The sequence below is a fragment of the Myripristis murdjan genome, chromosome 1, assembly GCF_902150065.1.
Source record: "Myripristis murdjan chromosome 1, fMyrMur1.1, whole genome shotgun sequence".
Lineage (NCBI taxonomy): Eukaryota > Metazoa > Chordata > Actinopteri > Holocentriformes > Holocentridae > Myripristis > Myripristis murdjan.
The window spans coordinates 12,167,533-12,190,683 of NC_043980.1; the positions used below are offsets into that span (position 1 = coordinate 12,167,533).

General features: G+C 41.0%; 1 protein-coding gene across 3 annotated transcripts in view; it reads left to right on the forward strand.

The window, feature by feature from the left end:
* helz (helicase with zinc finger) overlaps positions 1-23,151 on the forward strand; it is a 79,233-nt gene that overhangs the window by 31,166 nt on the left and 24,916 nt on the right. For all 3 annotated transcript variants that reach the window (XM_030049957.1, XM_030049965.1, XM_030049974.1), the window contains 8 exons: positions 3,510-3,689; positions 6,301-6,402; positions 8,828-9,006; positions 13,649-13,767; positions 15,843-15,988; positions 17,471-17,618; positions 19,470-19,653; positions 21,006-21,234. In XM_030049957.1, the coding sequence (XP_029905817.1) occupies positions 3,510-3,689; positions 6,301-6,402; positions 8,828-9,006; positions 13,649-13,767; positions 15,843-15,988; positions 17,471-17,618; positions 19,470-19,653; positions 21,006-21,234 (1,287 nt within the window). The remainder of the gene's footprint in view (positions 1-3,509; positions 3,690-6,300; positions 6,403-8,827; positions 9,007-13,648; positions 13,768-15,842; positions 15,989-17,470; positions 17,619-19,469; positions 19,654-21,005; positions 21,235-23,151) is intronic.

A 23,151-nucleotide genomic window follows, 5' to 3' on the forward strand; every position in this document is an offset into this window, starting at 1 on the left:
ATTCTGAGTTGCCAGCAGCTCCTTTCAGCTTTAGATATCTCTCTCTGAAGTTGGACAGGTGTTGGGAAGGTGAGGCAGTAATCTTTATTGACGAGAGCCAAAGTCAAACATAATCCCCTGCGATTTTCAAGGCTGCTGCTTTATCTAGTCTCCAGAATATGATTGCTGTGGACTTGTGTTTTAATTGGAATTTGGATAAGTGAAGGTGTTTCATGAACCAAAGGCCAAGGAGTGAGTTTTGTTGAAGTTGAAGCTTGCCACACTTTCTTGTGGCCATTGTTTGAGCTAGAACGTCAGTGCACAGGTCGATGAAACTTGGGTGCTGGAAATGATACTGGGACTGGTACCTTGAATTCGGTGCTGGTAACCAACGGTACTTTTTTCAGTACATTGGTACTAACAAAAATGTAATTTCAGTTGAAAAAAAAAATTCCAAACTTCTCAATTTCTACATTATTTATTTAGAACATTTTATTTATTTAGAGCATTTTGTTCTAACACATCACACAAAATAAAACCTTTCCCAAACATGTCCCTACAACCTCCTGCCCGTCACATTCATATCTAGTGTCGACTAGCTGTACAGGAGTAAGACACACCCCCCCTCTCTCTGGTGTGTAGTGTATTCCTCACCAGATAAGACAGAATATCGCTTGATTGCAGCACTGCAGCCACAGAGCAAGTTCCTTCAAAGCTTACCTTGTAGCTGAACGTCTGCAGTTTTATCACAAATGTAGACTGAAGCTCAGAGACAAAGTAGTTGGACAGTTTTTCATGATCATTTTCTGTATATTTGCATTAAGCACCCCTTGAAAACAAGATGCTTAATCTCAAGGGGTTTATCCTTCTAATAAAATGTTGTCATCAACAATGAAATTGCAAAAGTAATCCAATAGGAGCCTTACAGAGTCAAATGTATCCCTCATTTCCATCAAATATCTTTTCTTTCAGTTTTAACAAGCAATCTGCCACGGACAGGAGTGTGTTTTTATATTTACAAACAGAGTTTGTGGCCTTAGTTGACACCCTCAAGTGGTCAAAAATTGTGTAGTTCAGATTTCAGCTCAGGATTTATCACTCAGTTCAGACACAGTGTTGCTCAAATGAAACAAATCAGTAACAGAAGAATCTACATGTGACATTGACCAAGGATTTAGATTAAGTTGTTTTTCATACTTTGCATGCTACTGAAGGACAATAACATCATATAAACCAGAGTACAGAGGATATTATGTTTGTTTGTTTTTTTTTTAACCATCGGTTGTGGAAAAACCTGAAATTATAAAGCGTAGCTGCTGTATAAAGAGTTAAAACTTTCTTCACCCCCTTTTATCTCATCCACCCTTGGTATGGAAACACACACCCTGTATACACACACACACACACGATGGCAGATATCTCCTAGCCCCCAAGTATGTCTCAGTTGGAGCTCAATCAGTTGGTGCTGCTGGATTCACAGTGTTAGCGGATGTAGTCTCCCTAATGAGGACAGTGATACTAAGAGACAAACACACACACAAGTGCTACATGCATAACTGACACATCCTCCATCCTCCTCACATGTGCATCTGTCCCTCCAACCTTTGAGTCTTCACTCACATATATAAAAAAGGAGCCCATTTCTTAGCTCATGCACACCTTTGTGTTGTGCTTTGGCTTTGTCGTCAGCATATGAATGCATATCAAGGCATTAAACTCAATGCTTTATTGATGCTACTCTTTTCTTGTTCCTCCCACACGTCCACTAGGACTCAATGAAAATGATGAACTGATTGGATTTTGGAGGCCAAGGTTCAAGGTCACTGTGACCTTACGTTCATCCCACTCTCCTGAATGTGACATCAGAGGAACATCTAGGTGGAATTTCATTACATTTGACAGGAGTGTGTGATATTGACATAAAATAATATGTAGATTTTGGGGGATTTTGACAATATTTTGCAACCATCAAAAAATAAAAAAAAAAAGAAAAATTCAAAAATGTGTTTGTAAAACTTTTGTATTGTACTAGCTCACTCTTGATAATAGTATATTAGATGCTGTTAATGAAATCCGTTTATGCTCCAGAGTTTGGTGACATGAATCATACACTTTAGGCAGAGCTGTATGACTGAAATATTTGCGGTTAGGCAGGGTGTTCAAAGTATTCAAAGTTGTTTGAAACAATCTCTTTCAACCGCTTGAATTGGCCACAGATCCTCTGCAGTGTAATTGGTGACAGCATTTCTTGTCATCTGTTGCCCTTCTTGTTGTAAAGAACTGTCTTGCAGAATGACTGCCAAACTTTGCTGAGTGTGGATTAGTTTTGCTGGTCGGTCATGGTCGATCGCTGACTTCTGAAGATTTTCATATTCTTCATATTGTGCGGTGGTTAATTGACAGATGATGAAACAAGTTAGTTGTGGAGCTGTGTTTAATGGCAGCTGTTTTCTGACATAGTCTGCAGATTGGCATGTTTTGAGCAACATCTGTCTTTTTGATGCTAAACCACCTCCATACAAGTTAGGTGTTTTGTCTCCTGGCGCTGCTTGTTCCCTCATTTTTAACTTCAGCCATGCAGGCAACTACACTAGCTTACCTTGCTGTGATGCGTGAACATTGTTTTTTTTGCAAAATGAGTGCCATACTTGAGTTTGCCATTTTGCGCATCACTAAAGCAACAGTTATTATCACTGACGATATCTTGGACACACAAATGTCTAATAGGTTAAAATGATAATGTGATGACATTTTATATCATTTCACTTCTTCTACCTGGATGACAATCAGGACAGGGGGCCTCCTGTTCCTCTAGTAGTCCACCGAAAGCTTACTGGTTTTGCTGATATCATGCTTCATGTGATTGTTAAACCATTAAAGCTCTCCATCATTCCTCTGTACTCCTCTTTAAGTGCAAGCATGTTTCTCATCTTTCTGGGAATTATTCACTTGAATCATATAATATAGGGATGACTTCCATTTTGCATTAAATGGTTAATACTTTTTATTGATTTCCTTCAAAGTCTTCACCACAAATATTTTGAGTCTGGACAGTCACGGATGTAAACTGCAACTTGACTGGTTGGTAGAGGCATATAGCTGCAAAGGAGTATTTGTGTTTTTTTTTTTTTTTTTAACCCCTTTTCATATCTTTCTTTTCACCTCTCCAGTGTTGCATCTGTACTATACCCTTAGACATCCCACTTGCCCTGCCTTTCTGCTAACCACACCTCCTTAATTGTTTCTCACTTTGAGTTGGTGTGTATGCTTGTCTGCAAAGGATTACTGTCATATTTTGCAAGAATTTTTCTTCTCTTCCTCTCACTTTTGGCTCTCATTGTTAGTCGCAGTCACTCTCTCACTCCAATTAATTAGACAAACTCTGTCTCTCTCTTGTTCAAGGCTGCTTCTTGATTATAAGGCAACATTTCATCTAAATGCTAGCCAGTTTGTTGGAAAAGTAGCTGATTCCCACTTAGGCTTTGTTAAGGACCATGAAATGTTGATTTCACCTTCCTCTCCACCTCCAGGCAATGGGATGAGCAGCTCGATCCTCGTCTGAACGCCAAGCAGAAAGAGGCCATCTTGGCCATCACCACACCTGTGACCATCCCCCTGCCCCCCGTCCTCATCATTGGGCCCTATGGCACCGGCAAGACCTTCACCCTGGCACAGGCCGTCAAGCACATCCTCCGCCAGGACCACAGCAGGTGTGTGTGTGTGTGTGTGTGTGTGTGTGTGTGTGTGTGTGTGTGTGTGTGTGTGTATGCATGTGCTTTCGTATTTGGTATGTGAAATTTTGAGTGTAATGATATTATTGCGCAATCAATCACTTGACAATGGTCCTTATGGATGGTTGATGATTTTCAAATTCACGAGTAGTCACACAGTTGAGAAAGAATAGTTTTCTGTGAGTATCTCATTGCGTTTTTACCTGAAATGCCCATCCCCAATGGCCTGTAGGATTTATCTTTATTGTTTTATTGGTAGAATTTGCCTCTTCATTTACAAGTCCCTGCTACCCCGACACCTCCATAATTAACACAAACCATGTTTTCAAGTCATGTTTTCAAGATACAAATGAGGAAAATGACAGCCAAAGAAGAAGTAAAATGTCATGATGCAAAATGCTGTCATAGTAGTAGTGCTTTTTCATTTGCTGTTATTGTCCTTCATCATTTAGTCATTCAGAATGCCTGGGGAGTAGGTGGGGGGAGAGATTTGGACTGTGTTGAAATGCCAAGGTTGGGAGTTTTTGTTGCAGAACAGCCTACAGACTGGAAAGTGAGTTTTGAAAGCCAGAGATCTCAGTAAATGTAAATTACTTGTCAAATCTCTGGTAATGAACCCTAAGAACCCTATCAGCCCCCCGCAGATACTGTACATTATGATGAGTTTGGGATAACACACTATAAAAACATTACTTCTTTTCCCTTTAATCTTAATTTATTCAGGGAAAGTCAACTGAGCATGCTAAATTCTTTTCCAGTACCCCCCTGCTTCGCATTCAAACATTTGCACACATTCACACCTGGGAACCGCCAAGTATTTAAAGTAACGAGAGATGTCAACTGGTGGCCACTGAATGGCTTAAGTGAAGCAGTTGCAGGCTTCTATCCTTTGTTACCACAACAATAGTTGTGGAGGGAGGGCGAGAGGACAGCTTGACTCAGTCAGTTTCCCGACCCATGTAGTTCTCAGCTTTTTTCCAATTTGGAGATTTTAACCAGGGATGTTATTTTCAAAATGCTACCTCTTTTGCTATTGTCACATCTTGTAGAGGGAGATTTTTCCTGGTTAACAAAAAGGGGGATATGGATATGAATTGGGGTTATATGGGAAGGTGTGTGTGCATGAACTTGGCATCAGCCAGATAAAGGTTTCAGATGTGAGGGGAGGTCAGTTGAAGGGCGTGATTGACGGGGCGAGGGGTGCTGGGGTGAGCAGTGCCCTCTCTTTTAGCTCCAGGGCAGTTGGCAGCCTTGAGTTTGACATTTCAAGTTTAAGAAAACGTTCAGCTGAAAAGTATCAAGCTGTGACCTGTGTGTGTTAAGTCCTATGTATGTACACTTGGGAGTGTGCTTCTGCTGTCACTAGAATAAAGTGTGCTGGTCTTGTGGATGAATTTGTGTCATTTGCAAACTGTAATTTGATAAGTCACATGATCTCACTAGAGTTGTCAGCACATTGTTGTGTAACAACAACAACAACACGGCACGATTTTTATCCTTTTGCATTTTTCATCATTACTAAGCCTTTCACGATGTGGAGATACCCACAGGAAATTAACACTGTCTCTTGTTTAAGAGGGAAAGTGGTATAGCGTAAGCACAGAAAAGCTTCCCTGGTTTTTATGAAAAATGAATGCAATTTGTTGGACCACGCCCCCTTGAACAGAGGATGACATTTTGTGTTTTTAATAAGGGGGAGGGGTATATTGAAAAAGGGGAAAAAATGTCCCGTTAAAAATGTTAGGAATGCAATATTCATTCCTCATCTCCCTCTGAATACATTTAATATTCTATGTTTAGGATGAATTATAGATATTTTAAAAGCAGAGACAAGAGGGAGTGACCCCACCGGACCAGTGCTACCTTCTTATACTGATGTTAAGATGGCGAGAAGCAAGACCATGTTAGAACACGGTCAACTGCACCAAGCATGTGTTACTGTACATGTTTGATGATGAGCACGTTCTGTGCAATCTGTCACTATGACTTTTCCATGATGTTTGACAGTGTTCCAGAGTTTTCTGTTTTAGTGCTTTTGCAAAAAGCATTGAACAATAATCATATCTCTCCTGTAACAACATTTTGCCTTTTTAAAAGCCTGATATAGAATTAAATGGTGTAGAATTAAATTTATAGATAATTTATGTGGATATTCTGGCTATATTTGACATTAGTACAGAGTGGCAGAGAGGAAAGGAGACATACTGCAGCAGATGCTCAAAGCCAAAGTATTCTACATACATGTCAAGCAGTCCTAGCTATAGAGGACCTAAATGTAAGTACATGCCATTAATCTAATCCAGGGGGTTGACTTTCCAATTGTGCAGATATCTCCAGCACAAGGCAAAACATTCAGGCGATTAAAACCCTCATCTCTCACATGCGCTGGCTGTTAACATGTCAGTCTCTTTTAATAAAGTATCAACAGTTTCTCCTGAAGTTTGACCTTGAGACTAGAGGCCCAGAAGTAAAGATGTATTTTGTTTATAGCAGGGTGTCAGGTTAGTTTATCCTTGTTATTCAACACAATGCAAAACAATATATTTTGTCAGGTTTCATTTTCTTCTTCTTTTTCTTTTTCTCATCTCAGAGTCCTGATCTGCACCCATTCCAACAGTGCGGCTGACCTTTACATTAAGGACTACCTTCATCCATATGTGGAAGCAGGCAATCCGCACGCCAGACCTCTCAGGTAAGGAGGAGATGCTTAAAAAAGGTGTGGTGGCTAAGACACACCTTGATGGAGCACACCCCTGCTAAACAGAGATTAAATTCTGTCCCAGCCTCTCACAATGCACATCTCTCACCCCTCCTTCTGTTAAAATAAAGACACACAAAATACCTTACCGGGCAAGCCAGCATTGTAGTAGGGTAGCGTGGTAAGATAGTAAGGAGGTCTACAAGCACCAACGCACATTGATCAAACTCAGAGGTTTAACTTTCAGAGCCTTTTAGAAAGTTTAAAGCCTGGTTTCACCCAAGGCAGCATGGTGAGACACTTGCTCAAAATTGTGTGGTTCTGTTTCAAATGGTGATTCCTGCTTGTTGTTGTTATTGTTGTTTCTACCAGTAATGTTGGAACAACATTACCAGTCGTCATTCTCCTCAACCGATGATGTATTGACACACACCAGAGGAGCAACAGTGGATTGTTGCCTGTTGCCAAGCCTGGTTATCTGTTCTGTTACCATTTTTTTTTTGTTTTGTTTTTTTGCAATCAAACTAAGATGGCTGCTTTATCTTGTATTAACTAAAGGAATTTGTAGGAATTGTTGTGATTTTAATCTCTCCACAGTTAGGACCTGATTCTCAGCCGCGTGCAACTGTAATAATATTATTGTGGACAACTGGCCTAATACCAGACACTATTAGCACAGTAGTTTTTGAAAATACTCAAAGACTTTGTATCTACAAATTGCATTGTAAAATTAGATGACAGCATGCTTTTAATAACATTATTTCAGTTCTGTCAAGTTTGAATAGGATTAGCATTTGATTCGTACATGTTCTGGAATAATAATAATAAAAAAAAAACCTCCTCCACCTCAACTTGCAGATATTAAACACCGATCTCATTTAAACTTGACCTTTCCTTGTCTGTGTGGTCACAGGCTGTGGTCTGTCTGCCAGCTGAGGCCAGCCCCGCCTGGAGGCATTCACATGATGCTCTGCACATCAACTGGATAAGCCGCATTGTAAAGCCTGCAGTTAGAGTTATCCATCCATATTACAGTGAGATTAGTGAATGCCTGGGCTGCTTTTGCCCCAAAATGGGGAGAGTGGCAAACATCACTAGGACTAGAGCGATGTGACCCTTAGAGCTGTACAGCTTTTAGGGATACGCCTGGAGACCCAAGTTACATCCATATACCTCTCCTGTTCGTACAAGGCTAATGGCTATTGTGTCTCAAGGGTGTTGTTTGCGCAGCCATGTATTGGTCTATGCATAGACACCTTTGCTCTTCGTTATGTTGCATCATTGACTTCTAATCACATTTCAACAACCCCAGAGGTCACAAAGGAAAATAAAGTAATGTCTGTCTGAGATCAGCCAGCACCTTGTGTGATGTCGGTGTGTGTGGCTTCGTGTGGTGTCCAGCCCAGGGACCATAGGGGTGAACAAATGACTTGTTTCACATGAGTGGAAAGTCTGATACCGAAGGGTTCCAGTATGAATCCTTCCATAATCATCATATTGAATATCCCCTGCTCTCCCTCGGGCTTAGTGGACTCAGTCAAGTGCAAAGAGCCTCTAAGCATCCTTAGGACCCTTAATGTGGAAACCTGACCAATATGTCAGCACAGCAGTCCATAAGGGAAGGGATCTAGTTGGTTATCAGTGACAGTCAGTGAATTTTCTGCAGACCTGAGGTGTAAACAGGATATGATGAGAACATCATGGTTTTAGTTTCTCTCTTCATCTTTCCAGCACAACTATGATTGATAGGAATCACTGTTGGTATTGATTACTGAATTTCTGGTGTCGTGACAGTTTGAGCAATATAGGATTTTATCTTTGCAGTAAAAACACTCAAGAAAAGTTGATTTTGGTGAATTTTCATAATTGAGAAAAAAAGCTTAAAAAAGCCGTTCAGACAACTTTATTCCTGATTCCTGAGTAGTTTGGAATCCATTGCACTTCCAGTAATCTGACTTAACTAGTGCCATTTTATGTACTAAGCATATTTTGATGATTATCGGGACAGTATTATGGATCACAATTATTTTGGCATAATTGTGAGATGAAGTTTTTGTATCGTCCCATGTCTGTTTTCCACAAATTAACATAACAAATAAATTTTGTTTGACAATGTAAGAGTATCAAAGGGTGGACTTTGCTGTAACCAGCAGAGAGGGAGTTAAGCCTAGTCTTTTGGCTTCCCAGTCCCAATGCAGACAGTGATAATTGTAATGCCCAAAATGGGGACAAACATCACTGTTATACAGATGATGTAACTGTTTCCTCCCTCACTTTACTCTCTGCTCTTTTTAGTTCTTTCTGTCCTCTGCTTCCTTAGCCACTAGACCTTTACTAATATGTTCTTATCCAACTCAATGCTATGGAAAGAATTGTTCATGTTCCATACATCTCTTCCTCTGGCTCTCTCCCTCTCCAGGGTATACTTCAGGAACCGCTGGGTGAAGACGGTGCACCCGGTGGTTCAGCAGTACTGTCTCATTTCCGGCACACAGTTCACTTTCCAGATGCCCAAGAGGGAGGACATCCTCAGGCACCGCGTGGTGGTGGTCACCCTCAGCACCTCCCAGTACCTCTGCCAGCTTGACTTGGAGCCTGGTGAGTCAGATGGATAGATAGTTGGAAAACTCCCTGCACAATGAGGCTGACTAGTGTGGTGGTGGCCATCACATTGTCACCTCTTCTTCAGCCAACAAGCAGAACAGATGTATAGTAGTACCAGAAGTGTTTCTAAAGAAGTATTTCTGCACTGTCCAGCAGCCTCCCTGAATAAAATATACAACACGGAGAACAAATGTCCCATTAAAATAGGCTGTACTTAGATGAAACAACATCCAGGCCTTAAAGGAATACTTCATGCCGACATTCAACCAGCTTTGTATCATTGTAGTGTCAGTGGTATATGCAAATGAACAGTGTTTACACTTCGTGATTTTTGCCTGCACCTAGAGCTCCCCGTTCATTTGCCAGCTCTAGCAAACTACAGATTGTACCTCCCCATTTTGTGTTAGCGGGGCAAAACAGACGCCTGAGCAGAGAGTAAATATACTGACAGCATTTTGTTAACACGGCAATTTTCAACACGAAAACATACAATCCACATTTTTTATGAGGCCTGCTCAAGACTAGCTTTGCACTTATTCACTGCCCCAGTTTGTTACCCGATGGTGCTATCTACGCAGTGCATTGTGGTTGCTTTGTTTTTTTTTTTTTTTTGTTTGTTTGTTTGTTTGTTTTTTTCATCTTTTAAGCCAAGGCAAATTCCACAGCCCATTTTCTCTGTTTTCTATGATCATGGACCACGAATGTGAAATTATTTGCGCCTTTCTACTGTACCGAGCAGCGCAGTTTTATGAAAAGACCATCTTTCCAGCGGTGAATTATTCCTTTAATTTTGTCTTTGTAGAAGCAATGCTGACTGATATAAATCACTGCCAAGTGTGATTTATATCATTTATCATTCCACGTAGCCTAACAGGGCCTGTTAGGACACTCATGCAAGCTCAGAGACACAAACACAAGCAGAATAATATGCACTCAACATGTATACACATTCAAAAGTATACAAACTTATACAGAGCCCACAGATGCTTATATTTTGGTCATCCCCAATTACTTTGATATCTGGTCTTGGCAGGATCCAGCCATCCAAAGAGGGATAGAACTCATTTAAGTTGTGTAAAAAGACATGGAAAACAAACCAATTTGTCAGCACAGGCTAATAACCGACTCTAATGTGTCAGCAGAGGGGGCTTTGTCTGTTGCTAAGGAACACCATCTGCCTGTTTCTAATGTACTTTACATCATTAGCCCTCCTCCCCACGTTTCATCTATTGCGCTCTCCTGGCGTTCAACAGTGATGAAAATCGCCAGGAAACGAGGCAATTGGGAGCCAGCTAGTCTACTTAGTAGCGATAACAAATCTCCCATCCCAAACACGCAGGTGCCCCAAGGAGGATGGCGAGGTTGTTATCTTTTTTATGTCTAGTCTGTTGATTCTCCTCTTTCTTTACGGCTTAGATGAGGAATCTGGCAGGTGGAAAAGGCGATGGCGCGTCCCTGAGTGTGTGTGTGTCTGTATGTGTTTGTTGGGGGCAGAGAAACTGTAAAACCCCTTCACGTTCATGCCCTATGTGGCTCGGTGGTCAGCACTGTGGCCTCACAGAAAAAATGTCAAAAAGGTTTGATTGCCAGCCGCGGCCCATTCTTTTCCAAAGGTATGGATGTGAGCCTGTTAGACTGGGTGTTTTCCCTGCCATAACCCAGTACATGCTGAGATAGGCTCCCTGAAATGGAGCAATTAAAAAAAACTAATGTAACTCTGAATTTTCCCAGTTCATCCCTTGAAGACTGCAGTTTACAACATTTTTTTTTAAGGGTGTCTCATCATCTCATACTACCATCAAGAGCAGTCAGCTCTCTTTACTCTCAATGAGAAGTCAATTTTATCATCCTCATTTAAAAAAAAAAAAAAAAAAAAAAAAAAAACAGTAACTGGTTATGCATCAAATGTAATATTGTTTTGTTCATCGTCATGCACACTACTTCCATAGAATAAAACAGAAAAAGAAATTTCAGTAAGACCTCTGATTGTGAGGTGTGTTTAAAATTTTGGTAAAAGAAATACAGTCATGTTATGTAGTGGAAACTCAACATTTTAGTCATGGGAAGTCTTGGAAAAGTCAGCGACTTTTACATTTGAAATGAGTGGGACCTTCTCCATGTCACTTTTAATGCCCTCCCTCTCTGATCTTGTTCACCTCTGCTGATTATTCCTCCCTCCTTTCTTGTCCCACTGTTCTGTCCAAATTCTACAGCCATCCTTAGCCCGATGACAGATTGCAGGTACAGAAATGTAATTTGGACCTCTGGTTCATAGAAACGTCCCCCCAGGGTGGGCGGCTTGGTCCCCAGTGAACCATTAAGTACCACATCCCTTCATGTCTGCCTCTCTGTCTGCTCCAGCTCATAAAGCCCATCTCTTGCCTCCCTCCTAATCTCTATTTCCCTGTCACGGGAAACATTCCCATTTCTAATGACCCATGTAGATCATTTCTGAGCATTATTCAGCTGTTACTTATTCATGAGGATCGAAGTAAAACAGTGGGTAGGTAGGGCGCAGTTGGCCTGCCGTGGGCTGCAATGTATGGGAGAGGTCAGCAAAAGTGGGTGTCCTCAATAATTAACTATAGGGGGTTGAATGTACAGCATGTTAACATGATTGCAGGTTTCTCAGCTGCGTTATATAGTAATAATCTATGCAGTGACAGAAAAAAATGAAGAAAAAAATACAACAGGCTCGCAGCTTTTGTAAAGATTTTCCTCTCCTGTTTTTTTTTTTTTTTTTTTGTAACAGCTATAGTGTCAGGTTCGCTGTAATAGTTCAGTGCTCTGAGCAAATTCAAGTGCATTATTGTACTTGAACATTGTACATCACAATTGCTCTGAGAATAGAAGGAAATATGAGCTTGAATTAACAATGTGAGTCAGTGGCAATGCTAGTCAGATGTAGCACTGCTTGCACAATATTGAGGGAGAGCACATTGAAAAACTGTAGTGATAAAATATGATTGTAGTGAGGCAGATTTCATTGGCATACTCTGTAATTTTGTGGGATCAGTGTCTTTATTTTTTTTTTTTTAACTGCCAGCAAGCTAAGACAAACTGATAGTTTTGTATATAGACTGTCTTGAAATTGAGCCCTCAGAGCAGTAGTCTTGTGCTTTCCAAGATTTTCAAAATCCCTAACCCTTTTTGATGGGAGGATCTTGTGAGTAGCCTGTGGTTCAGTGCATCACTAAAACCCCCAAAGTAATTTCTCACTTTGTGGAGTCTGGAAAAAAAATGAACAAAAAGACACTGCATGAATATGTACATTAAAACACAGGCCATTGGAACACAGAAATATAATTTTTTATCAGGACTGGAGCATATCTATCAGCTTGGTGTACACATTTCCAAGGGAACACTGGTTTTAGGCTTTATAATTGGAAAAAATCAATACTTGTTGCAGGCATCTGTTCAAAGGCAGATGCTAAGTAGAGAATGTTGCCTTAGATCCCAACATTCCACCTCTTTCTCTTGCCAGCCCATGTTTGTGCTGTTTGTTTACTTTCTGACAGCCCCACAGTTTTTTACATTTTTTTTTTTTTTTCAAGCATCACATTTCATATCTGCACATACTTTCCTGTGGAAATGGTGTTGGGGCTTCAGAGGCTGTTCGCTGGTTGTTATTCAGCCTCTCTCTCTTTGCCGCTCCCTGCTCCAGCACTCATTTGCCATGCTGTTTCATCCCTCCCCTCATACTGCCGAGCACCGTTTGAGCTCTTTAAATCAGGGTTATGCTACTGTTCCAGCCCTTTCAAAATGTCCACAAAACCCCGGCTTTGGTGTACAGGGCCGGTTGAAAGAATAAGAGAGAAAAGAAGGAAGATTGAGAGGAAGGTGCAGGATTGACAGGTGCATGGTTTTAATGCCCTTTGTGAACAACATAATATTCATTAATGTGGCAGCATGAATGCCATTGCCAGCATAAAATAACGATGATGAGAGGAGTTACTTCGTCATTCAGTCATTGAATCACCAGGGATTGTTTGGGGAGTATTTTCCTGCCCACTATGAGGACCAAATTAATTACAATATTACAGCTTTTCACATCCTCTCCACTGTCGCCAGATTCAGTTTGGGTGGTATTTTGGCCTGAATTTCAGACATTTGGGGTTGACATCTGTGCATCTTCGGTTTTAGATGGATTACATTAATTATATAAGTCACTGTAGTTGGGAAGATTTTATGGCACTTACAGAAACGTAACAAGTTGTCGTCAACTTGCGTAACGTTATCTTCACTTCACCTGTCTTTCTTCTGCTCTGCTCTGCTGTGTGTGTGTGTGTGTGTACGGGCAAAGCCCCGCCCGTAGTGTAACTCAGAGAGCAGAGGAGGGAAACTAGTGCGACTGTAAATGACAGCAAAACGCGGTAGACTCTTACACTGAGCTGAAATGAAAGGAGTGCACATAAATTAGCTAAATAACATGAATAAAATATTTTGTTTCTTTCAGGGGGGTCGGGGTCCCACAGGGATGCATCACATACACATACACACACACACCCTACTACCACCACGGCAATGGTAGGGGAAACGCTGACATAAGGGGTGCTAAAATTTGCATAAATTGTGAATTAATTCATGTTAAGTAATACTTGTTTTTCTAATGTTGTTTTCCTGTGTGTTTTGGCAGGGCTGTTCACTCACATCCTTTTGGATGAGGCGGCCCAGGCCATGGAGTGTGAAACCATCATGCCTTTTGCTCTGGCTAGCAAGACCACCCGCATCGTGCTGGCTGGGGACCACATGCAGGTAAGAACCCCACTGTCAAGAATGACAGCGACAAAATGACCGCTTCAATTCAATTTCGACTTGATTAGCATACTTCATTCGGTCAGTCTTTGCAATAGGAAAGACTTGGAGAATTTTCTTAGTATTCTGTCCTTACTGCAGTATGGCCAAAGATAGTGGCTGTGACATCAAGTAAAAGTTACAGCTCTATTTGCATTTAACTGCGGATTAGACTCCATTCTTACCTAGCACACAAAACAGCATGGTTTCCGCGGCCACTTCAGCCCCAGATAACACGAACATACTCATGTCCGTCAAGCTTTCTAATCCGACAGTTGGAATTAAAGCCTTATTTCCACTTTCCCTGGTTTTAAGATACACTGCACAGGATTACCATTGGTTAGTGGATAAAGATGAGGCAGGAGTCTGCCGTGCAATAATTGTTTTAATTACTCAGTCTCTGCTATTTCTTGGCGCAAAGCTAGAAGGAGGAATTAACACAGTCTCCCCCTGTCTCTGTCACTCAGTCTCTGTGCCTCCCTTCGTACATCTGCTAAATTTCAGTCACTCTGTGGCCCAAGGAGGGACAGCTACTTTCCTTGTCCCGTTTTTTCCTCTCTTCTTCTGCTCAGTCTCCTGTCTGCTCTCACTGCAGCGGTTTAGTTTTTCCACTCAGCAGTGGAAGAAACTGCTGAATACTGAATGAAGGCCAAGGCCTCTATTGACCATCTGCTCTCTTATTGACTGTGTGGGACCTCATTAAAGCAATCTGACCCTTTCCCACTGGCAGGCTCAAATTAAGATTCAAACCAAAGATAAATTGCTGTCAAGTACACAGCCGGAGGGGACAAGGTAGTCGAGGCTTTGTATGAGTTTGTGTCTCTGTGTTTGAGCACATTTGTGTGAATGTGTGATCACGTCTGAATAAAAGGACACTTGAATGATGTGTTTGATGCAGATTTGAAGTGATGGTCTTACATTAAATTAGGCTCACAACTGCATGACAGAAGCAGTACATATTGAAATGGCTATGAGTGCTTCACTGGTTGGAGGTATCATTGATTTATACTTTGTTTACTCACACACAAAAAACCTTTTTCAAATCCCCTGTAAGATGAGATATGAAATGCTTTTCATGCTTTGGTTAATCTAATTCTATTCTGTCTTGGCTTGCCACGGGTTAACTATATATCCACGTAATCAAATTCACTGCACTCACCTTAACTGTGATTGAATTTCAGTATGTCATGTCTTGTCGTTGATTATGGATTAATTACTTTCCTTACCTACAGTGAACGGTGTGTCGTTTTGAATGCTATGCTGAACATTGGCAATTTGCAAGTCTTTGTAGTCTGCTACAAAATACTAGGTAGTTTCACACCTCTCAGATTAAAAAGATTCAAATTATTATGCAAGTTTATGAGTAGACGCTACTCATATATGCAGGTTTGGAGCAAATAGAATTTTGAATTTCTCTCTTGTTTTCTGTCAGACTGGGTGCTATTGGTTCATGCATCCTAGTTCTCTATAATGTGATTTGAACCTGACAAGTTGATGAAAAAGGAGATTAAAAAAACAACAACATTTAAAGGTCCTCTGGGCAAGAACAAATCTTCCCAAGTGAGGAACACTGAATATTAACATTGACACCACCAACATTTGTATGTTTGCCGCAATGTGATCATTAAAATGACAGAGCTGGTTTGAAATTCTATTATTTCACAGCTCCACAGCTTATCAGTTCCTTTCATTAATGCCTGCATGGAGCTTTTCCATCTAAGTCTGAGCACTGAAGAAGGGAAGGTATGCAGGCATGTGTTTCCCCTTCTCCCAATGGATGGAAAAATAGGAGGAAAACATAGAGGCAGAGCATTCATATTTTTTGGTCTCCTGGTGACCGCAAAAGAAGGTGGTTTTCTAGACCGTTGTTGCTTCAACACAGAAAACTGATCAGGAATCAATAAAGGGTTGGACAGTTAAGCAGAATAATTGATAATGGCATTGATATCAATAAAATCTTGGCAGTTTCCATCCCTATAGTTTACCATTCTGTGTTTGGAAACTTAACTTTGCATTCTCTCTCTCTCTCTCTACAGCTCAGTCCCTTTGTCTACAGTGAGTTTGCACGGGAGCGAAACCTGCACGTGTCGCTCCTTGACCGACTGTACGAGCACTATCCACCTGAGTTCCCCTGTCGCATCCTGCTCTGTGAAAACTACCGCTCCCATGAAGCTATCATCAAGTAGGTGTGAGCCCTCAGCATCACCTCATGCTGAGAAGGCGTGGGAGAAGAGGCTGAAAGGTTGCGGAAAGATGTGAGACTAGAGAGGAGGTGGGAGGAAGGAGGCAGCAAACCAAGGGGAGAGGTTGAGGAGATGACATGGCAGACAAGGGTAGTCCTGAGAGGAGGATGACAAACAGGCAGAGGAGGCAAGGTTAGGTGAAAGAGAAGAGGTAAGAGAGAAGATGGTCATGAGGGAGAAACTTATTTTTTTCTTTGTCCTTAACAATTGTACAAGTAAGATCAACTCAGCAGACTTGCTCTTTGCCAGCAATGCATTGCTTCACTTTCCTAATGAGCCACACATTCATATTTGTCCTTAAAGAATTGGTCACTTAATTCATTTGGTGATCAGCAGAAAATTAATTGACTATGATTTTGATAATCAGTTAATTGGTTTACTTACCTCAAACATGCTGATTACAGCAAAGCATAGCACCTTTCTCGCTTAATATCGGTTTAAAATTACAGCTTTTTGGCTGCTGATCAGAATAAGGTAGCAGTTGTAAGACATGATAACTTTGTCACTTTTTTGACACTTTATAGGCTAAAGGGCAAATTGATTAATTAAAAAAATGAGTTTATCAACTAATCATCAATGAAAAATACTAGTTGCAACACTAATTTACATCTAGGAGCTGCCCAGTACGACCAGGAGAGTTTAGCAGCTGTACTGAGTCGGTCAGGATTATAGCGCCTTGCTTAAGGGTTCCTCAGCAGTTGTTTATGAAGGAGGTGAGAGCATTACGCTTTCACTTTCTGTATGCATATTTTTCTAGTCTGGCAAGGGATTTTAACTGGCAACCTTATGATTACACACATCCTTTTGTGACCTGATCCTGCTGCCGTGACCAGTGGTAGAAAGAGAAAGGTGCAGAGTGAGTGTGATTACAAGCAGCCAGAAAATGACACATCTCAGTCTAATCACCCAGCAGCTGTTATATGCTGACACCACAAAGAGGCAGTTTTTTGGTGTAGGAAATGAAGGTAGGGAGAGGCTCCCATAACAATGCAGAACACTCACAGCAGCATTTGGAAGTTTTCAAGTTCAGTGTTTTGACAAAACCCACATGCAGTCCTATTTACTGGCAGCAGAAATAGTGGTAGACATTTCTTATATTTGCCCAAAATTCTGTGGTATGAAGCATATTTTTGTGTTCATTCCAGACAGTGCTTTTGAATCTCATCACCCAATGCAGCTTTCTGATACTCAAAATGGGATGGATTGAATTCATTGGTTTTCCTGAGGTTTAAATGATTTGTATGTGCCGATACTTGTTCTGTCAAAATTGTTCTTACTCTCTTCCTGCTCCTGTTCTTCTCCTCTTCTGCTTTCCTGTTCTTTCCTGTCACTCCTCCAATCGTGTCCTTTTTCTCCACTCCCACTCCCTCATCCTTGTGACTTCCATCTTTTATTTCCTCCTCTTGTTTCTCCGCCCTCAGCTACACGTCAGAGTTGTTTTATGATGGGAAGTTGATGGCGAGTGGGAAGCAGCCTTCCCATAAAGACTTCTACCCTCTGACCTTCTTCACTGCCAGAGGAGAGGATGTCCAGGAAAAGAACAGCACTGCCTACTACAACAACGCTGAGGTATTGATCAAAGTAATCTTAGTCTCATTTGCTATATATATACACATATATATAGCTACATAAGTTGAGTTTGGTTGACACAACTCAGCTATGTACTTACTTAGCCTCATCAGGATGAATTAGTCCTTCTTGTCTGAATCATAATTGAAGATGAGACCCATGCACTTAATTAGCAGACCATTCAAGGGCTGAATTTGACACCCTGATGCATGATTCACTGACAGTCCTAGCCCATGATTGGTTCCTCTCTGATTTCACTTGGTCGTGGTTATTGGTCGTGCCTGACCCCTAACCCCTTGCTGACAGATTTCAACCAATTACACTGTGGATGTGTTTTTGGTTTTGTTCTCAAACTGTCAGCAATGCCAGTTGAATTACCTCTACTTCCTTTGAGAGGGCACCCATGTCAAAATGCTAACAACATTATCCTCATCTGGTGGAATTAAAATGCCTTGAAGAAAAGTGTGTCCATTTGTTTGTCTGTTGGAAGTCTCTTTGACGGGCTTAGCTTCAAGTGGAAGACAATAGTGTCATGACAGTTCAAAGTCCCCGGCAACAGGCTAAACCTCTGAAGAAAAATAGGAAAACAGTTCAGCTGACACGAAACACAACAACATGGATTCAGAATATCAATCGCTGGCTTTAATAACTAATATCCAGGCCAGGTTTAATATTTTGTCACACTAACACGAGACACAAAGGTATCTCTATAAGAGACTAAAGCACACCAAGGAATTGAATGAAATTTAATGAAGCTTTGTCATTGCCTTTGTGACAAAATTGAAGATAGCAAGCTCCTGTGACCAAATTGCTTTCACATTTTGCACAGAACTTAATAAATGAAGTTAATATAATGTTTTTTTTTTTTGTTTGTTTGTTTTTTTCTGTGGCACTTATTTTTGTCCTATTTGAGCACAGTTTCAGGACTGAAGTTACTCCATAGTACACTGATGTACATTAGGCTTGAGACATGAGGGGAAAAAATGAAAAGCTTAACACATTTGAAACACATTGTGTGTCAAATGCCACTAGATAAGAGATGATAAAATTCTTTCAAAGATATGAAAACTATGCTAAACTGTTCTCAATTGGCTGCAATAAAGCTCTAGGTCAACTATTTGCATAAATATACCAACTTCTTGTTTTACAAACTCATTTGGTTATCCTGCATCTTACTACATATATAGCATTCAGGCATTTCCTTTGGGTTTTACAAATTGGATAATGCATCACTCTCTCTTTTCTGTAATCCAGGTACTGCACTGTTTTTCACCATGTTTCACAGCACAGCCACGATCAAAAATCCATAGCTTTTATCCTCTGGTTTGAAATCCTTAGTCCATAAAACACAAAATGTGTTCTTGGTTCCCCAAGTGAAGATTTTTGTCCCCCATGATAATTTTGTTGCTACACACAGAGTCTCAGACACTGTTAATTAAATTTTGAAAAGTATCAGTGGAGTGATTCATCTAACCACTGCAATCTGGCATTTTTGAAATTTCGCACAAGGAAGCTGCTACAGTCCAAGTCAAGTAAGGTGACGTGCTAAACACTGGGCCTGAGCGGGACTGCATCATTCATAAGGAACTATGCTATAAGTTTGCTGTTTTGTGGTCTCAATGTGACATGTTGGCTCCTTGGCTTCTTATTTGCTGGACTATCAGAGATCATGAGACCAATGCATGGAAATTGAGTGGTATTGCCTTAACCTGGGTGGAAAAGAAAGTCCCTGACACCCTGTTTTCCACAGTTTTCTTTGGATCAGTTGTTTGAGATCATGGTACTAGAGAGCATGTATGTAAGCCTCATTGTCAATTATATTCTCCTCATGTTTCTCATCCCCTTCTCCAGGTGTTTGAAATTGTGGAGCGAGTGGAAGAGATGCGAAAGAAGTGGCCGGTGGCCTGGGGCAAGCTGGATGAAGGCAGCATCGGCGTAGTGTCGCCATACGCTGACCAGGTGTTCCGCATCCGAGCAGAGCTCCGAAAGAAGAGGATGCACGAAGTCAGTGTGGAGAGGGTCCTCAATGTCCAAGGTGAGAGAAAGTGCCAGAAATGTGGTCATGCTGTGTCAAAAATGAAGAATTACTTGTATGTGTGGATTTATTGGAGATTGTTGCTCAGTGTCAGCCTTCCACAGATGCATCAATATTGGTATTTGCTCTACTGATAATCTAGCAGCAGCGCAAACAGCTGAGATTTTGATACAGTAACTTGTGGTTATGTAGGTTTTCACATTACTCTAGGTCTAGGAATATTAATTAAATTTTAAACAGCATTCCCAAAAGCAAGACGTGTGATAGAAACCTGTTTGAGAATTCCAGTTGGGTTTAATTTTATGCATAAACCCTTCATCCAGTCAGGCCTCAGTGCAGAGGAAGTATGTTCTAGCTTTCTCAGGGCTTCTCTTCCCAGTCTGTCCTCCATTCCACTCAGACCCCAGTAGTAGCTCCCAGTGGCATTGCATCCAGCTGCTTTCCACAGCTCATTAACTCCCTCATTAATCACACACATGTAATGCATGCACACACACGCACACACAGGCTAACTACTCTCTAGTTAGTGCTTGGATTTTGAATTCAACACACAGATGGATGATGTGTGTTTATGTGGGTTACTATAAGACCCTGGGGTCTAGTATAGACAAAACAAAATGATCATAAGGAACCATTCTTTCTATTTAGTGAATTTTACCCATTGGATCATGAGGTGTTTTATAGTTGAGATGACCTGTGCATCCTCACTACAAATGAATCACCACTAGCAACTTGGCCGTTGTCTTTATCTGTAGCAGCACAGGTGTAGACATTAGAGCACAGCCGGGCCTTAGAAATGGCACTCAAATGGTTTCAGTTTCCACTGAAATCAAATGCCGTGGTACCTAACAGGGAAATTAAGTTCCGTCAGAGTTTAGCTTTCGTAGTGATCTTATGGCTCATTTCTTAATGAAAGAGCAACGTGGCATCAAATGAGTCAACTATGAATCAGATGATTGCAGCACTTCTGCTAATAGCCCATAATAGCTCCTTGGGTGTTATTTAGAAAAGTTGAGCCTGCTGCCAGCGCTGTTCCTCCCCCAGTGTTTCCAAATGAGTGAAATTGAAAAGTTAAATCAAAGTTTAAAAGGTAGTTTCTACTTAATTTTATCGTATTTTCTCTAGTGGAACATATTTTCTTGTATTTACCATTTGTGACTGACTCACCACTTATGTATAGAGCATACTTTATCTCCCTGGAAAGAAAATCAAATGATTTAAAACACACAGCAAAAATGTCAGTAATTACTAGGTTGAGGATGTAGGAAAACTGGCAAGTTTTAAAAAAGAAGTTAACTTATATAAGGATCTTCAATGTGTGGCCTGATTGATTTATCAATTCTTGGTTTTAGGCAAACAGTTCCGGGTGCTGTTTCTGAGCACAGTGCGGACGCGGCATACCTGCAAGCACAAGCAGACGGCCATAAAGCGCAAAGAGCAGCTTGTTGAGGACTCAACGGAGGACCTGGACTATGGCTTCCTGTCCAACTACAAGCTACTCAACACAGCCATCACCAGAGCCCAGTCCTTGGTTGCTGTGGTGGGAGACCCCATAGCCCTATGCTCTGTCGGGCGCTGCAGGTAAATAAGGTTTAAAGTGATAATTATGTGTTAAAGTACAAGCAATGACTGGAAGCTTTTTATTTTTCTTAGTTTGTTCTCTCCCCCTTCAGTAAAGGAATACTGTCTTGTCTTGAATGTCTGACATGAAGTTTTAAAAGTATGCCTCACAGAAGGAAGACTCCAAAAACTGTAGCCATTTCTGTTAGTATGAACCTTATCAGCATACTTCAACAAATAGCAGCAGAAATAATAACCTCTTAATGCAGTGTAATCTAAGTCTTGACTTTCCATGCACATGTTCAGTACTAAACCAATCTACTTTTGCTAAACCATCACTAAATTACCCACTTCTGGAAATGGTAACATGCAGGAGCTTCTGTACAATATGCATCTGACTCACACATTAACAGAAATGAAGACCCGCCTCCATCTTGTTCATTAGCCTGGAGTGCTGCTCACCCATTGGCTACACTGGTGCTGTAGTCAGTGTAGTGGCTGCAAAGTGATTAATCAAACTATTCTCAAAGACAGATTATTTGCCTCATGGCCTTGGACCCCATTAATGGTGGTTAATGATATAACCTGTGGTTATATCATGTTACTGTTGTAGCTTTGGGAGCCTGAGTCAATCTATTTCTATCTTAGAGGGTGCTGTAAATATAATTGTAAATGTCACATTGTCCAGTTAATAGACTATTATCTCCTTGCAATTTTTTGCACACGGATATTTTTGTTTAAATAAAACACAAAATCACATGGTGTGACTTATTGTCAGAGATAAGTTGTTACTTTTGCTGTTATCATTCCTTTTCTGTAAACTTTCCTTTTGTCATGAAGTGTATGAAGTGTCGTGTTCATCACTCATTTATCTTCCTATTGGGTCAGGGGTTGTCAACATAGTTGCACACAGTCATGAGGGGAAATATAATTGGCTGTCACCGCAAAGGTCCCCTGGCTTCTCACGTGCTCGCACATACTGTAGGTCCTACTTGTCTATTTTAGTTTCTTTTTTATGGCACAAACTCACACTCACATAACAATACCACTGTGCCGAGGTCAGTGACACTACCTTAAACTCCCACTCTCGATAGCAACACCCCCCGCCATCCAACGTGCCTCCCCACCTCTCATCTCCATGGTAACTGTTTGTTTTTCCTCAGCTCATCATGGCAGTGTGTCAGGCCTTTATCCGTGGCGGGTTGTTTAGAAATGTCAGCCTGCACAGACAGAGCAATTAAATTGATGTGGCTAAAAGGGATGCATTGTTGTTTGCCCAGCACTGACAGAGACTGACCTCCTGCAGAGAAGAGAGACATGCACATACACACACAATGTTCGCCACTTGCTTTGATAGTGTGTGCCACTTAGGTCTTTGGGGTTCCAATAATCCATGGGGCGGCGTGTTTGTTTTATTGTTTAATTCTGTAAAAAAAATAAATAAATAAGCCGTCACACACATTATAGCCGTGCTTCTGGGCATGCTTATTGTCTTAACCACTAATACATTTATGGACATGGCGGCCTGTACATGTGGGTGATCTCACCTCAGGGGCACACTCTAAGCATCCCTTATTGGAGGCTGATTAATTACCAAGTAGTAAAAATAGATCTCACAAGTCACTGCAGATTAGTTAGAATAAACAGACACACACAAGGGAAGACGACAAATGCCACTTGAGTCATAATGCAGTTCTTTCAGTGTCCTCCTGTCTGTTCGGTTGGAGGCAGAGTGTCTGGTGCCCCATGCATACAATAGCATAGTAATTGGTTTTTCATCTGTGTGTCCATTTTCAGGGCAGAAATTGTGATTTTCCTTGACATTTTATGTTGCATTTTTTGTTTTAATAGGTCCCTGAAAGACGTCATTCTCTTCGTGTGAAACGCAAAACCTTTTATGTTGTTGCTACAGACTAACCTGCTACATTGTTGGACTGC